Genomic DNA, 18,038 nt, shown 5'->3' with positions numbered 1-18,038 from the left:
ATAATATGAACAATAATAATTGTGTTGTAGAAGACTAAAGAGAAATAGTATTTCGTATATACCTTAATTAATATAGCTTAGTGCCAAGATATAAGAAATGGCCAATAAATGGTAGTTTTGTTTCCCAGTTATATGCCTCTAGCACTTTTAGACTGAACTTCCAAAGGTCTTTTTCTTTTAATATGCTTTTAAAAACATTTAATTAATTGAAATTTTGTTGTGGCAAAAAGTTGCTTTTCTTGTTTCCCTATTTTCTTCACTGGAAGAAAAAGAGTCACCCAAAATTACATTATTCTCTACTTTTTTTTTTTTTTTTTTTTTTTTTTGAGATACAGTCTCGCTCTGTTGCCCAGGTTGGAGTGCAATGGCACCATCTCGGCTCACTGCAACCTCCGCCTGCTGGGTTCAAGCAATTTTTCAGCCTCAGCCTCCCGAGTAGCTGGGATTAACAGGCACCTGCTATCACGCCCAGCTAATTTTTGTATTTTTGTAAAGACGGGATTTCACCCTGTTGGCCAGGCTGGTCTTGAACTCCTGACCTCAGGTGATCCGCCCACCTTGGCCTCCCAAAGTGCTGGGATTACAGGCGTGAGCCACCGTGCCCTGCCGCATTATTCTCTTTGCGTATTTAGTTGTTAGCTACATATTTATATATTTGCAGTCAGTATTACCTGCCTTTTGTTTAGTGTGTATGTATGTGTGTGTGTGTGTGCACGCGCATGTATGTGGGATAGAAGGGGTGTGTAATTTTTCCATGTAACATTATCATATATTTTTACATTTTTCTACATTAATTTCTTACTTATTAAATGTCCATAGAATTTTTCTTCATTTTGATCAGCTATGATTTTTAAAAATCCTCTTATAATTGGAAATTTGCGTCCTAATTCAGTAGCTACTAATTTCTCCCTACAATATGTAAGGGAGATTTTAACTAACCAGTCAAAACCGATTTTACAGACAGGAGGATAGTAAAGGTTGCCTAGGTTGAATGACTTGACCGAAATTATACAACTAGATCATAGCAGAGGCAGGTTGTAGCTTAGAATGCATTCATCCATTCCTGAACTATTTACTGAGCTCCTACTCTGTGCCAGACACTGTGCTACCATCTGTGGGAAGCAAAATGGAAAGGGTCCTTGCTCTCATAGAGCTTAGATTCTGCGATTGTATAGGGGCATGGTAATAGACAAGTAAAAAATAACTTGATAAGATAGTTGTAGATTGTAAGAAGTGCTGCAAATGAATAAACAGTAAATTGAGCATAACTGGGGTGGGGGACACTTTAGAGGGAGCCGGGGAAAGCCTTTCTGAGCCCAGGCTTGAAGGATAAGAATGTGGAAAAGAGAAGCAGCAAGTACAGTGGCTCTGCTGTGGGAAAGGGCTTGTGTGTTGGGGGAATAGAAGTTGTTTCTTTCGGAGTGTCTGGGTCAAACTAAGTGAAGAGCAGAATATTGTTAAATGATGCTGGAGAGGAAGACTAGGTGTTAAAGGGCCCCTTGGGAGCCACGGTGATATGTATGGACTTTATCCTCAGTCACAGGTAACACCAGTGGGAGGTTTTGAGCAGGGTTTTGTCTATGATCTTAGGTCCAGGCTGGAGGTTTTTCCTGTCTCATCAGCTTTCTGATTAGAACAATTATGTTTCTATGGGTCTAGCTGCTTTTAGATGGTTGCCATCCCATGGCCATCACTCTTGAAGGGATGATTCCAGAAGCATCTACATGACTGGGCGGGGTGGTTTATGCATATAATCCCAGCACTTTGGGAGGCTGAGGCAGAGGATCTCGAGGCCAGGAGTTTGAGACCAACCTGGTCAACAGAGGGAGACCCTGTCTCTATATTTTTTAAAAAAGAAGCATCTTCATATATTATGGGCTAATGTTAATAGATAAGATTTTCTTCTGAGGTAGGTGGAGTTGTGGAGAAAGAGGGAGGTGAAAGCTATTTACAGTGACTTAAGCATTAGCTGCACTGCTTCTAGGAAGCTGTTAATCATGACACAAGAACAGTTTTCCCGCATCTAGGGAGACTTGCACTTTTAGGGATGGCTTTCTTGGCAAGTGTTTACTATTAAGATAATAACAGCTCTATGAGGGAGAAGCATTAAGCTCATTCTAGTGACCTTTCTCCTGGCCATCAATTGTAATATGAAGTGAGCATCGGTAATATCGCTTGTGTGGGAAACAAAAACACCAGGTCCTGCTCTCTGGTTTTGACAAAAAAAGTGACAAATTTAACTTTATTTCTCTCTTGAGTTATATTTCCTGACCTGGAGAACATTAAAATATGGTTTCTCCCCAACCACTTTATAATGAACAAATATAATTTTTAAGGCAAGAGGGATGTACTGGGCTTTCCAAGAGTTATAGTGGATGTTACTGTTCAGTTACCAGGGCCGGTTCTTTGCTTTAAATATGTTTTCTCCTATATTTATAATAGTAACCTTATTGGTCAGCAAGCATTTTCCCCTTCCCATTTTTAATATGGGAAACTTGACTGTCAGGCAGTAAAAGTAAATTGCCCAAGATCATACGCAGCTAGTAAGGGGGTGGAATTAGGAAACAAATCATATGCTTGCTTAGGCAGCACATATACTAAAATTGGAATGATACAGAGATTAGCATGGCCCCTGTGCAAGGATGACGCACAAATTCGTGAAGTGTTCCAGAACTATTAAAAAATAAATTTATAAAAAAATTTTCAAAAAAGGAAACAAATCAAGGGTTATCTGGCTTCTAAGCTGACATCATTCTTTTTTCTTCTTTTAAATTTTAAATAGATAATATACGGGCAAGACATACAATTTAAAAGGTATAGAAATATGTACTGCAAAAGGTGATTTTTTTCTCCCACCCCAGTCCTCTCATCCACAGAAGCAATGCTGTTATCAGTTCTCAAGGATGTAATTTTATACTTTGCTGCTCTCTTTTTAAGTGGAGAACGTAAGACACAGAATCAAATAACTATAGTAGCAGTGGTTACCTAGTAGTGCAGGTGGCATATCAGAAACATCACAGGAGCTCTTTCAAAATACACATGCCCTATTTTGTTCCTCCTTGCTGATACTCTGATTCTGTAGGTTTGGGGTAAGGTTCCTAAAGGGAATTTTGATTCCTTTCTTGCCTCACTCCATAGAGAATTATTATTCAGATACTGCTAAAATGCCTAATGTGTGTTCTAGAAGGATATTACTTCCTCAAGACAGATGGAGGCTTATTGGTAGGATGGCATTTGAACTATACTCTGAAGAATAGATTTGGAGTACAAATGAGTACAATGGGTATTTCAGGTGAAGGCACTACTGTGAACATAGGTAGGGGGAGAAAGCCAAATGCAAAGTGTTAGTTCAAGTATCAAAAATTCAGATATATCACATGGGCCAGGCAGGAAACATAGCAACTGATGTTTGACCTTAGTATTAGGTGACTGAAGAGAACTTTCAATTTACTACTGTATAACAGAGTACCTGTTACACATTTTTTGAACATTCTGAATTTAAATTTTGGAGGGGACCGGGAGCGGTGGCTCACGCCTGTAATCCTAGCACTTTGGGAGGCCGAGGTGGGTGGATCACCTGAGGTCAGGAGTTCGAGACCAGCCTGACCAACATGATGAAGCCCCATCTCTACTAAAAATACAAAAATTAGCTGGGCATGGTGGTGTGCACCTGTAATCCCAGCTGCTGGGGAGGTTAAGGCAGAATCACTTGAACTTGACAGGTGGTGGCTGCAGTGAGCCGAGATCGCACCATTGCACTCCAGCCTGGGCAACAAGAGCGAAACTCTGTCTCAAAAAATATAAAATAAAATAAAATTTTGGAAGGGTGAGAAAAACAAAACATAAATGAAGCTCTAATGGATCGATTGTTTTGTATAACCTCTGAGGGGGCACACCTAAGTTCGGAGGCCATCATGCTTGTGGTTTTCCATTACTTTAAAACTTGTAGCCTCATTCTTGAAAAGTTTGTTTTTTATTTATGGTAAATTTAGTAACTCCCTAATCTTTAAACATAAATGGCTATTTAATACTTTGTGTGTGAGAGTTACAAGAACCAATCATGGGTTCTTTCTGTTCTGTTTTCTGTCAAGTTCAACATTTTTGGAAAATCCTTCCCCATCCCACTGACACCTTTTTGAAGCATACCTTTCCAGAAGTTTCTTCTCCCCCTGAAGCAATATCATTTATATTCCCGCTTAAGCATTTTGATGTCCTGTTATAGCATCCTAAAAGTAAAGCTTTGAGCAAAAGGAATGGGCTGTAGTTTGTTTCATGATAGGTCTCGCCACTTGTGGGCAGAAGGCCTCAAGCCTTCTTGATCTCATTTGATCTTCATTTTTGCACTGACAGTAAAGCACACAATGGCCATGCTTCCCTTGAATGCATTTCCTTGTATCCTTTACTTATATCAGGATCATGAAAATCCTGTTGCTCATTAACTTTGTCAGTTTAAATAGAACCCCTCACAAAACGTTGAATAAGCATCAAAAAGCATGGCATGCAGTGTGTGTGAAGGCACCAATCGTCTGTTTCACTCACTCTGTCATTTCAGCACTTGCTGCTAAGAACTCTGCATACTGAAAGGGGTGGACAACTAAAAGAGACAGATGAAATGCTTGATTTGTTTAATTGCTAAATGCAGCTGGGACAGGTAATTAAACAGTCCTGCTCCCGCAGAGAAGCTTGCAGCAATGTAACATGAAATCTTGGAAACCCAGCTGTACTCAGATTTAGATTCAGAACTAAGATAGGCATCCTTCAGATTGACAGATTTCATAAGCATTGTTTCTGGTTTATTTGTTCAGCCTAATTGAAGATAGAGCATGTTTTGTTCACCATTTAAGTTTTCTAGGGAGCATGTGGTGTTTACAGATACCTGGGGGAATAGCCTAGAAGGCACAGCCCATGTCTGGAGGGCACGAGATGACATGGGTGAGCCTCTGCGAATCCTGACTCTGACTGTTGCATGGAGGTGGGAATGGGGGTCATCATATGAATAGATGCGGATTGGGAGAGGATTGGAACCAGTTCTTGCCTTAACCCTTTTATCTTGTATGAGGGCATGTCATTATGTAAGTAGCAAAGATCTCTGTGTGTACAGTGGGATCTTTGTTTTAATTTGGGCCCTTATTTCTATGCAGAAGTTGTTACCACCATTTACTCATTTGCTCAAACCAGAAATTTAGCAATTATCCTTTTTGCTCACCTCCCACAGCCATCCCCCAGTAGGCTTTTTTGTAGGGCTGACTCACTGTTATCCCTCAAGTCTCACCTTAAGTGTCCCCTTCATTGTGGAGCCTGCTCTGACCAACTTCCCAAAATGACCTCCACTAGTGGGGCTCTGATATCATAACCCTGATTCCTTCCTTGCAGCACTTAACACAATTAGTAACTGCTTGTTTGTTTTTCACACAATGGTCACACATTCCTTGGATGCATTTCCTTATATTCTTTGCCTATCATATCAGGACTGTGATAATCCTGCTGCTTGTTGGTTGGTTGTTTATTTACGTATTTGCTTTGTCTACTTACCTTTTTGCCTATTTATTTGTCTGCCATGCTAGATGTTAGTTCTAGGAGGGCAAAGACTTCATCCTATATTTCCAGCTCATAGCCCAATGCCTTGCACACAGTTTATACCCCATACATATATGCTGAATATCATGTCCAAACTATATTATAGATCAGTGGTATGCTGGTAAGTTTCTAGCTCTCAAAAGCAGCGTGGGGCAGCAGGCGGCAGTGGGGGGACGCGGGTGGGAAGGCAGCTCCAATTTGTAGCATGTACCAATATCTGTGGTATAAATACTCCCACCATGGCAGATATAAAGCTACCAAAATGGCGTCACTGATCAGTGAGCTGAGAGGCATTGCACAGTAGCGCTTCAATGCTGCAGGCTTCTCTGTAGGAGTAAGACTGTTTAATCACTTGTCCCACCTGCATTTAGCAACTAACCAAATCAAGCACTTCATGTGTCTCTTTCAGTTGTCCACCCCTCAGTGTTCTTTGAGTTCTGATAGAGAGTATTCCTCTCTGTACAGATATAGTAGATATAAATCACTTCATGAACATAGATATTAGTAAAAGAGTGAAAAATAATTAGGAAGTGATGCATTTTGAGTACTTGTTACATTTATTTTTATTTTTTATTTTACTGTATTTAATTAATTAATTAATTTATTTTTTGAGATGGAGTCTCGCTCTGTCGCCCAGGCTGGACTGCAGTGGCACAATCTCGCCTCACTGCAACCTCTGCCTCCTGGGTTCGAGGAATTATCCTGCCTCAGCCTCCCAAGTAGCTGGGATTACAGGTGTGCCCCACCATGCTCAGCTAATTTTTATATTTTTAGTAGAGACAGGGTTTCAGTTGGCCAGGCTGGTCTTGAACTCCTGACCTCAGGCAATCCACCCGCATCGGCCTCCCAAAGTGTTGGGATTACAGGCGTGAGCCACTGTGCCTGGCCTATTTATTTATTTATTTATTTAGAGACGGAGTTTCAGTCTTGTTGCCCAGGCTAGAGTGCAATGGCTCAGTCTCAGCTCACTGCAACCTCTGCCTCCTGGGCTCAAGCGATTCTCCTGCCTCAGCCTCCCAAATAGCTGGGATTACAGGCATGTGCCACCACACTCAGCTAATTTTGTATTTTTAGTAGAGATGGGGTTTCTCCATGTTGGTCAGGCTGGTCTTGAACTCACCACCTCAGGTGGTCTGCCCGCCTTGGCCTCCCAAAGTGTTGGGATTAAAGGTGTGAGCTACCACACCCGGCCTACATTTATTTTGATTAATTGTAACTTTATATGGTTTAATTTTAAATTGTTTAACAACTGGCTTGCAAAATCAGTGAGAATTTAGCAGTCTGCTCTCAAGCCAGTATAAGACCCAGCACCGCACTGGGGATCAGCTATGGTGGATCCACTGGCAACTCTCTGCCCTATAGCATCTGGCTCATAAACAAGGAAGGAAGACAGTTGGCAGAGATGAGTGGTAAACTGCTAATACAGAAACATTTCTCTGAGAGCTTTTCCTCACCTCCTTTAGATGTCCTGCTACATGACACTAATATCTCCTTAGCTATCCATACCCATGATTTGGTACAATGACAGGAGAATGAAGTGGCAGCAGTGAGGAAGACAGAAAGCACAGAGAGGGAACAGGAGGAAAAACTATCTTTTTTTTTTTTTTTTTGAGGCTGAGTCTCGCTCTGTCGCCCAGGCTGGAGTGCAGTGGTGCAATCTCAGCTCACTGCAAGCTCCACCTCCCGGGTTTACTTACGCCATTCTCCTGCCTCAGCCTCCCGAGCAGCTGGGACTACAGGCGCCTGCCACCATGCCCGGCTAATTTTTTTGTATTTTTAGTAGAGACATGGTTTCACCGTGTTAGCCAGGATGGTCTCGATCACCTGACCTTGTGATCCTCCCGCTCGGCCTCCCAAAGTGTTGGGATTACAGGCGTGAGCTATCGCGCCCGGCCGGAAAAACTATCTTAACCTTTCATTTAAAGAACTAGAACATCTTCTTGCCAGAGATGGTCGTAGATCCTGAAGTGCTTAGTGGTCAGGAGCACTTAATTTTCAGGAAATTATCTCAGGGCTAGAAGTCCCTCATGTGCATGTTGAGGTCTTAGTCAGCCAGACTCCTTGCCACTTCACATTTGTCTGCATGTCTATAGTGAGACAGAAGTGAGCCTCAGATGTTGTCTGAAGGAAGGCCTGTGGCACTCTGGGGACTGAAAGCAGAAGACTGAGGGAGGTGGCAAGCTCAGGTATAGAGGATCACAGAGAAGAGGAAGAGAGCCACATGGGGATGCACTGCCACCCTGTGTAGGGTTTTCTCCTTATAAAATATAGTTCGAGGTAGGTCTGGTGTTTTTTAGGTATCAGACTATTGATACAGGAAATGCAAATCATCATGAGTACCATTTACCGTATTTGAGATTATAAGGCCACAATGAGAAATCTTTAGTCTGTCTTTGAAAGTCAGGGGAATGGAGTTTTGTGAATGCCCTTGACTGTTACAACCAACAAAGATGGGTGCAACTGAGACACTCATCTCTTTACTCGACATTGGCTAGAGTTTCTCAGCCCTTGACTTGTGTCTCAGCCCATATGAATCCTCACAGACCTAGAATGGATAAACAATTGCCTTTCCCAAATCGGAAATGTTTTCACTTAAGTTGGCTAGATGGAAAAGGACATCTTAAATGAGGCACTATTTTTCATGGATTAGTTCAAATAACATTTAGTGAGCCCATGTTTAGTGCCAGGTACTGTTCCAGGGCTGAAGTTATGGAGATTAAAGGTACAGACTCTGCATTCAGGTAAGGAGTGGAAGAGGGACAATCAAGAAACTAGGAATTCTCAACATAGCGAAACCTCGTCTTTACTAAAAATACAAAAAAATTAGCCGGGCATGGTGGCGCACACCTGTAGTCCCAGCTACTTGGGAACCTGAGGCATGAGAATTGCTTGAACCCGGAAGGTGAAGGTTACAGTGAGCTGAGATTGCACCACTATGCTTCTGCACTCCAGCCTAGGCAACAGAGCGAGACTGTCAAAAATAAATAAATAAATAAATAAAAGAAAAGAAATTCTAAGCCCAGTATGTTGTGAGATGTGATGGAGATGTACAGAGGGCAGTCTTGAACCCCAGATGGAGGCTCATGAACTCAGGGCTTCCTGCCATGGTATTTAGTGTGAGTAGAAGTTAATTAGATAATAAAGAAAAGTTAGGATGTTCTAGGGGATGGGGAGTCCCATAGAAAAGTGAAACACAGCATATATACTGGGGACTACGGAAGTGTGGACTGCCTGGAGCTTAGAATTGAAGGTAAGACTGTATACATCTGTCTCCTCATTTCCAGGGAATCCGGAAGGAAAAGAGGAGTGAGAACAAGATGACCAATGACTTCATAATTTTACCTGAAGCTAATTTCCCTGTTATTGTCCTCTTTTAGGATTTTGGTGATCTAATTCAAGAGGTGGGGTTTTTCACTTCAAAACAGCACTGGATGGAGGATGAATAGCCGGATGTGTCATTGTCATGTTTGATCATTGCTTTGTGTTTTGCTACAGCTGCTGCCTATTCACACTCTGAGGCTTGGTGTGGAAGTGGATTCCTTTGATGGGCACCATTATATTTCTTCAATTGTTTCTGGTGGTCCTGTTGATACATTGGGTCTCCTACAGCCAGAAGATGAGCTGCTTGAGGTAAAATTTATGGGGAAAGAAAGACACAGGCAAGAATTTGTAAGTTTTAGGAAAACATGTTTTCATCACAAATCCCCTGAGTTATAGTGTCACCAATGCCAATGTAATATGAGCCTCTTAGATTGAAAAAACCAAACAGCTTACTGGATGATAAAGGAAGTAGCTATGCTTTCAGTTTATTTTCCCCATCTTTGAGGCTCCTGAGATGTTCTTTATTTAAATGAATGACTAGGAAAGAAGTTTGATAGCATATTAGTATTCTTTTTTAGCAAAATTTGAATCCCTGAGCCTTGTCGCAACATATAACCACATTTATTTGCAGGTTTTATTGATTATTTCTAACAAGGATTACAGCTGAATGACCTCAGGCATACTGGTTTTCATGTTTTCTCCTTGGGACTTCTCCCTCAAAATGGCAGCCTCTATTGGACTTGCCCAGGCTCTCCAGCCTCTCTTTAATCAAAGCAGTTCTAGAGCACCTCTGCTTTGAAAGGACTTTCTTGAGAGGAAAGGTCTTGGGGAATGGTCACACAAAAAGACTGCATAGAAGAGGGTTCTCCCAAGTGTTAGGATACACAAGAAGCCCTAGGTTGGATTCAATAGAATCAACCTAGTAGCTTTAGCCAAGATGAGAATCCCATGGGCCTTGATTTTAGAGATTTTTTTTTTTTCTAAAATTTATGTTTGCTCACAGTGAAATGACAGGGATAGCAAGTAGGTCTCATGTTGTGTGTAATTGTAATTTATTAGTAGTGTCCAGCCACCTAAAGGAGTATAATGGGTAGGATTCTGGTTGAATTTCAATTTCAGAGGGAAAAGTGCTATGACTGGTTATCAAATTCTGTCATAAGCATGGGAGGGTAGGGTATTGGAGTCCTGTTTTAAGATGTAGTAAGTTGCTTATTTTTAGAGGTGTTCAAGGGAATGGTATTGGGTTTCTTATTGCAGATTAATGCCCTACATTTTATTAGAATAATTATGCTTTCTTTTTGGTCTTCCTCTTCTTATTGGCTGGGCACGGCCATATCTTTGTGGATATCATACATGATCATTTGTAGATTGGAGACTATTGCTGTAGTATGTAGTTATTACGTATTGAGAAATGAGATATATTTGTTTGGGAGAAATGGAGGTATGAGTATAACCAATTTAATTCACTTTTTTTTTTTTTCGAGACGGGGTCTTGCTATGTTGCCCAAGCTGGTCTCAAACCCCTGAACTCAAACAATCCACCCACCTCAGTCTCCCAAAGTGCTGGGATTACATGTGTGAGCCACTGCACCCGGTCCACTTTTTTTTTTTTTTTTTTTTTTGGTGGCAAAATATATATAACATGAAATTTACCGTTTTAACCTTTTTTCCTTTTTTTTTTTTTTTTAGAGTCAGAGTCTCACTCTGTTGCCTGGGCTGGAGTGCAGTGGTGTGGTCATAGCTTACTGCAGTGTCAAACTCCTGGGCTCAAGCAATCTTCCCACCTCAACCTCCCGAGTAGCTAGGACCATAGCTGTGCACCACCATGCCCTGCTAATGTTGTAGTTGTTTTGCAGAGACAGGGTCTTGCTATTTTGCCCATGCTGGTCTTGAACTCCTGGCCTCAAGCAATTCTTCTACCTCGGCCTCCCAAAGTACTGGAATTACAGTCATTAGCCACCATGCCTGGCCCATTTTAACCATTTTTAAGTGTGAAATTTGGTGGTATTAAGTATAAATCACTACTAGTATGTGGTAGGCACTAAAGAAATGTTGGCTGGATCACAGTAGAGAAAGTATAGGTGATCACAGCCATCAGCTGAATTCTGTATGATTTAGCCAAGACTAGGATCCCATGGGCCTACCACCTTGTAAAAGAATGTGCTATAATAAGGTAGTATGAAGATTTTTTGAATTCTTAAATATAGATAATCTGGTGAAAGAGCTTGGGATAAGGAAAGAAGCACAGATTTGGAGTCAGAAAAGCCACTTTTGGTCTGAATTGCCACAGGTTAGCATGTGTCCCTTGGCATGTCACTTGACTTTGTTGAGAATCAGTTCCTTCATCAATAAATGCCCACTTCACTATGTGCTTGTAAGGATCTAATGAAATACCATCCATGTAAATTATAAAGCATTATCTCATTTTGGGGTATTGGCAATATTATCACTGTGAAGAAGGCATTTTAACAGGCTATATGGGCTGGGATAATGGTTGGATGTGGTAAAATAGTGGGGCTGCACTTGTGCAATGTTCTGTACTCTGGAAGTGTGTATGTGTGTGTGCATTTTCCAGTCAAAAACTTGGGATAATTGAGATTTGACAGCACTTAGGAGGGTCACAAGTTGAAGGACCTTGAGAAGTATTGTGAATTCTAAAATAAAAATTAGCTTCTTCTGAATAACCAAAAATACAAAATTTAAAAGTCTCGGTACAGTTAGCCAAATAAACTCCTGAACTCAAAGTGTCGTGTGTGTGTGTGTGTGTGTGTTTAATGTACTCCTTGGAACTTAAAACCAGAAACACAAATATGCTTTGGTGTTAGAACACTGTGCCAAGTCTCAGCCCAGAACAGCTATTTACAGCAGCTATAAATCCCCTTAGATAGGAGTTGGTAATGGGAAATGAGACCAATCCCTTTAGCAACAGAGCAGTGAGGAGGACTACCAGGCACTGGTATAATAATTGGAGACAATTCAAATGAATAAATAATGAGATAAATAAATATTTAAAGGTACTCCAAGATAAAAACCTGAAAACTGACTTTCTAATTTGTTGAAGTGAAACACAAACTCATACTCATGTATGGGTAGAATTCCTGCTCTGATTCTATCTCCGTGCATTTTTTTAGTATAAGTTACTACCCATTTAGTTGATTTTAGAACTTTGTGCACCTGTGACACCAGTTGAAATCATGGATACGGTGTGACCAGTGATGGGTACCTCCCTGCCTCTTCTTGTGTAAAGGTTGACTTGCAGTTATCCCAAGGGAAAACCTTTCATCAGCTGCTGAGCTTGCTGTTGCCTAGACCTCTTCATTTGTCATGAAGACTTACCAGTAGAGCTAGCTTCCTAAAGTGCACGTGGGTCTCTTTACCATGTGGTGGTTTCTTTGTAAATAATTAAGAGGCAGGGAGATATGTCTGACTTGATGGCAAAGTGCTTGATATGTTACAGGCTTGAGAGGTTCCCAGGAATAGTGGACCTGAGACTCAGCCCGCTGCTGAAGGTTTCCAGCAACCCAGTGTCCTCTTCCTCTCTGGTGCAGTGAAAGATTTGTAGAAGGGCTTCTCCCAGTAAAGTCAGGCTGGCCAGTTATCTGAACATTAGCACGGCACCTATTAGAAATTAATGCCAGACTAGAAATATCTTTAAAACAAATAATGCTTCTAAACCCTCCCAGGAGGGTAGGAGTCAGATGCGAAAAGATTATTTGTTGCCTGGATTCTGTTCATGCCTCAGCTTTTTGGGAGTAGCAGACAGATCAGCTCTTAGAGACCTATAGTTAGAACTGACAGGACCCTTTGAGCTCAAGTCATATATATATGAAAAATTAGAATTATGTAGCCAAATCATCTTTGGAGCCAAGTATTATTATTATGTGCCAAAAGTAATATGAAATTTAGATAATTTTTTGGTGACAAGGATTAATCATTAATAAAGAATACTTTTTTCTTTAAAACATATGAGACACTTGCATAAAATTATTTTAAAAATTATTTTAGTATTTTCTATATATGCTTGATTGCTGTATCAGCAGAGCATGTAACTGATGCAAAAGTATATTTCTTTTCAATAGAAGTTATTTTCCTAGGATGGTATTAAGAGTGTATGGGATGTGAAAGAATATTGTGGACTGGCGTTAAATTTTGACAGCCAAGTATTCTAGACTTATTAGCTATACTTTAAGCAGTAAATTAAACATTTTTTTAACATCCTTCAATTTCTGTAGTGATATTCTTATAAAATGAAAATGCAAAGGGAAACAGTCTTAAAGGGCTGTAAATGATCCTTAGTGTGTTTAAGGAGAGCTGAGTAGAGGTAGGTAAGAGAATATGACATTGGAGTATTGAAAGGAGAAACCACAGTGCTGCAAAAAATTAGGTAGATCCCTTACCCAGTAAGGGCGTATGCTGCATGCATTTTGTACTTTATCCATCAATAGATGCAAAGATTTAGCCTTAGATTTTAAAAATTTTAAGGATTTCTAACATTTTTATTTGCATATTATTTAATCATAAATAATATGATGAAAGCGAGGCCCCTTGTTTACAGGGAAAATAAAATGATGTCCTATTTTCATTTTGGTAGATGGATATAAATAAGAGATTTTTGTTTTTTCATTTGGGGCAGTTCTGACTTATCCCCTTGTCTTCCTAGGTCAACGGCATGCAGCTTTATGGAAAATCTCGCCGAGAAGCAGTCTCCTTTCTTAAAGAAGTGCCACCCCCTTTTACTTTGGTTTGCTGTCGGAGGTTGTTTGATGATGAGGCTTCTGTAGATGAACCAAGGCGCACTGAAACCTCGCTTCCTGAGACAGAGGTACTAAATGAATATAGTGCATTTCCCATAGGCATGCCCATTCATCAAAGATGCCCCGAAGACTGTACTGCAATAAGAAGGGAGGGGAAACCATTCCACTCTGCTCTTTTTTTGCTTGACTAAGGCAACAATGCATAGCTTTTCAAATTGTTACTCTTCATTTAACATCAAAAAATTCTTTCCTTCCCTTTCCTTGACATGTTGGCAACATTGATGCACATGCATTTTGATTTTAGAGAATCTTTTTTTTTTAGTAATTGCCTGGATTCATTACTTTTGGCTTCTAGTTCAACTCAGTTTGTCTTGTATAAGTTTAAGGTGTTTGCGAGTGTTGCATATCTAATGTACTCCCCTTTTTAAAAGCCTTAAAATTATGAAACTCAGCCGGGCGCGGTGGCTCACGCCTGTAATCCCAGCACTTTGGGAGGCCGAGGTGGGTGGAACACCTAAGGTCGGGAGTTGGAGACCAGCCTGACCATCATGGAGAAACCCTGTCTCAAAGTAGAAAAAATTAGCCAGGCATGGTGGCGCATGCCTGTAATCCCAGCAACTTGGGAGGCTGAGGCAGGAAAATCACTTGAAGCCGGGAGGCGGAGGTTGTGGTGAGCTGAGATCACGCCATTGCACTCCAGCCTGGGCAACAAGAGCGAAACTCCGTCTCAAAAAAAAAAAAAAGAAACTCTATGTTAAATTTCAAAGTGAGTCTGGAAATTGCCATAAAACCCTTCAGAAGATCAGAGAATGAAATAACACTTTATATGCTCTTGGTACTCCTTATTTATTTATTTTTTTAAAGAGCACTGTTATTATGAAAAGAGTTTTTTTTTTTTTTTTGAAACAGGATCTCCCCAGGCTGGAGCACAGTGTTTTGAACATGGCTCACTGTAGCCTCAACCTTCTGGGCTCAAGCAATCCTCCCGCCTCAGCCTCCCAAGTAGCTGGGACCACAGGCACATGCCACCACACCCAGCTAACTAAAAAAATTTTTTCATACAGTCAGGGTCTTGCCATATTTCCCAGGGTGGTCTCAAACTCCTGGACTCAAGCAATCCTCCCACCTCAACCCCCCAAAGTGCTGGGATTATAGGTGTGAGCAACTGTACCCAGCTGGAAGAGTTTTGAGCACATACTTTGCCATCTTATGCTATTTGTAACCTCATCTTTTATGCTACTTTCCCCCCTTTTCAATCTCTTTTAGGTTGTAATTCCACTAACACCAGTTCAGATTCATGGGGCCTTTTACTTAAGTTCTGGATTTCAGTATACATGAAACGAATCCTGCCCCTACTACCTCATAATTGTGAATCTTTGGGCAAATGACTTTCTGTTCATATTTTTCCTTTGAAAAATGGTGATACTTATCATACTTACCCATCTCATGAGTTTGTGCAAGAAGGAAATGTGGTAATGTGAGCAACTTCTTAACACAATGCCTTGTACGTGGGAAATGCTCAGTAACAGTCGGCTATGGCTGTTCGAGTCTCTGCCAGTCCATCCATTTTTGTTTTCTTATGTCCTGAAGTACATGAGAGTCTAACACTGTCTTATAGATACTTTAGTATGTATTAATCTTGCTTATCCAAGAAGACTGTCAGCTCATTGTGGGCAAAGGCCATATCTTAAAATTATTTTCTATTTCATAGTGTTTTTAGTCTATATTAGGCATATAAGAGGGGCTTGGTAAATTTTTGATTATTGGTTGACTCTTTTTTAAAAAAATGTTTAACTTGTGTAAAAACTATTTCAAGGAGGGTACTCAAATGCCACACTTTTGTGACTTTTGCTGTCCTTACCAAAATGAAATATGGGTGGTGGGTTCCCTCTAAAGGCTGATAACAATGCCTTTAATCTAATCTTGCAAGGTGTGTAAATCACAAACCCCACTTGCTGACTCTCTGCCCCCGTCTGTCATGCTTTACCACAATGGTGAACAACAGCTTTGAATTATGCTAAATGTCAACCTTCCTGCCCATTAGTTGATTGCTTTCCATTCTGTAAATACAGGAGTTATGCAGAATTGATTGTATCAAAGTGATATATTTCAGGTTGCAGTATAATATCTTATGTACCTTGAATGCCTTGAAATTTCTGTAAACACAGGTTTTGTAATTGTGTGTGGTTTCTTAAAGTCTTGGCTCTTTTTCCATCTGTCTCTTTTTTCATTTCTCCTAATACCATCTTATATTCTTAAACTCTATCTGGTTAGGCAGCTTAGCCAAAATTCTAATACTCATTAATCAGTGAGGATATTAAATGCCCCAGTAAAACATCAATCATGTTGTATTAGCCGTTGGAACTTTACTTTTTGTTGGAAGACATAAGTGTTTTCTTTTTAAGTATATCACTTCCACACATCAGACTGAAATATGCAGAGGTTATTGATCCATAATGTTTCCACTCATTTCAAGTTTTCAGCTTCATATTGTTCCCATGTTAGGTTCAATCCACTGTGGATCGGTTATTGACCACCCGTGTCTTGCAGTGACAGTTTAAGATCTGGACCAATCCTAATTTTAAAAATGTTTTTCTACCCCATAGTCTCTTGCCCAAAGCCTCCTAGATCTGATAAACAACTTCAGAAAGTTTCAGGATACGGTATCACTGTACAAAAATCAGTAACATTTCTTTACACCAGTAACATCCAAGCTGAGAACCAAATTAGGAACTCAATCCCATTCACAATAGCCACAAAAAGAACAAAATAACTGGAATACAGCTAACTAGGGAAGTGAAAGATGTCTACAATGAGAATTATAAAATACTGCTGATAGAAATCAGAGATGACACAAATAGAAAAACATTCCATGCTCATGGATAGGAAGAATCAATAGTGTTAAAGTGGCCATACTGCCCAAAGCAATTTATAGATTCAGTGCTATTTCTGTGACATTTTTCACCGAATTAGAAAAAAACTATTCTAAAATTTTTCTAAATTTTAAGGAAATGTTTAGAAAAAATTTTTGGAACCAAAAAAGAGCCCAAATAGCCAAAGCAGTCCTAAGCAAAAAGAACAAAGCCAGAGGTACCACACTACCCAACTTCAAACTGTGTAGTACAAGGCTATAGTAATCAAAACAGCATAGTATTGGTACAAAAATAGACACATAGACCAATGGAACAGGTTAAAGAACCTAGAAATAAAGGTGCACATCTACAAGCATCTGTTGTTTAACAAAGTCAACAATAACAAGCAATGGGGAATGGACTTCTTATTTGGAAAATGTTGCTGGGAAAACTGGCTACCCATATGCCGAAGATTGAAACTGGACCCCTTCCTTTCACCATATACAAAAATCAACTCAACATGGATTAAAGACTTAAATGTAGGCCGGGCATGGTGACTCACGCCTGTAATCCCAACAGTTTGGGAGGCCAAGGGGACAGATCACGAGGTCAGGAGATTGAGACCTTCCTGACTAACATGGTGAAACCCCATCTCTACTAAAAATACAAAAAATTAGCTGGGTGTGGTGGCGGGTACCTGTAGTCCCAGCTACTTGGGGGGGCTGAGGCAGGAGAATGGCATGAACCCGAGAGGTGGAGGTTGCAGTGAGCTGAGATGGCGCCACTGCACTCCAGCATGAGTGACAGAGCAAGACTCTGTCTCAAAAAAAAAAAAAAAAATGTAAAACCTAAAACTATAAAAACCCTGGAAGAAAACCTAGGAACTACCATTGTGGATATTGGCCTTGGCAAAGATTTCATGATGAAGATTTCAAGAGCAATTGCAACAAAAACAAAAATTGACAAGTGGGACTTAATTAAACCAAAGAACTTTTGCACAGCAAAAGAAACTATCAACAGAGTAAACAGGCAACCTACAGACTGAGAGAAAATATTTGCAAACTATGCATCTGACAAAGATCTAATATCCAAGAATCTATAAAGAACTTAAAACAGCAAGCAAAAACAAACAGCCCCCATTAAAAAATGGGCAAAGGACACGTCGCACACTTCTCAAAAGAAGACATATATGTGGCCAACCACCATGTGAAAAAATGCTTAATAGCACTGATCATTAGAGAAATGCAAATCAAAACTACAATGAGATACCATCTCATACCAGTCACAATGGCCATTATTAAAAAGTTAAAAAATAACAGATGCTGGGGAGGTTATGGAGAAAAGGAAACACTTAGCACTGCTGGTGGGAGTGTAAATTAGTTCAGCCACTGTGGAAAGCATTTTGGAGATTTCTCAAAGAACTTAAAACAGAACTACCATTCAACCCAGCAGTCCCATTACTGCGTATATACCCAGAGGAATATAAATTGTTTTGCCATAAAGATGCATGTGTATGTTCATCACAGTACTATTC

The 18,038-nt window shown here is 40.2% G+C and overlaps 1 protein-coding gene and 1 pseudogene across 14 annotated transcripts in view; both read left to right on the top strand.

Annotated features, from left to right (window-relative positions):
* Nucleotides 1–18,038, top strand: part of PATJ (PATJ crumbs cell polarity complex component) — a 421,434-nt gene that overhangs the window by 71,691 nt on the left and 331,705 nt on the right. For all 14 annotated transcript variants that reach the window (XM_063817330.1, XM_016919657.4, XM_016919650.4 and 11 more), the window contains 2 exons: nucleotides 9,073–9,207; nucleotides 13,559–13,720. In XM_063817330.1, coding sequence (XP_063673400.1) covers nucleotides 9,073–9,207; nucleotides 13,559–13,720 — 297 coding nt within the window. The remainder of the gene's footprint in view (nucleotides 1–9,072; nucleotides 9,208–13,558; nucleotides 13,721–18,038) is intronic.
* On the top strand, nucleotides 2,578–2,677 carry LOC112207013 (U6 spliceosomal RNA; annotated as a pseudogene).

The sequence above is a fragment of the Pan troglodytes genome, chromosome 1, assembly GCF_028858775.2.
Source record: "Pan troglodytes isolate AG18354 chromosome 1, NHGRI_mPanTro3-v2.0_pri, whole genome shotgun sequence".
In the NCBI taxonomy this organism is placed as follows: Eukaryota; Metazoa; Chordata; class Mammalia; order Primates; family Hominidae; genus Pan; species Pan troglodytes.
This window is presented reverse-complemented; position numbering and strand designations above follow the sequence as displayed.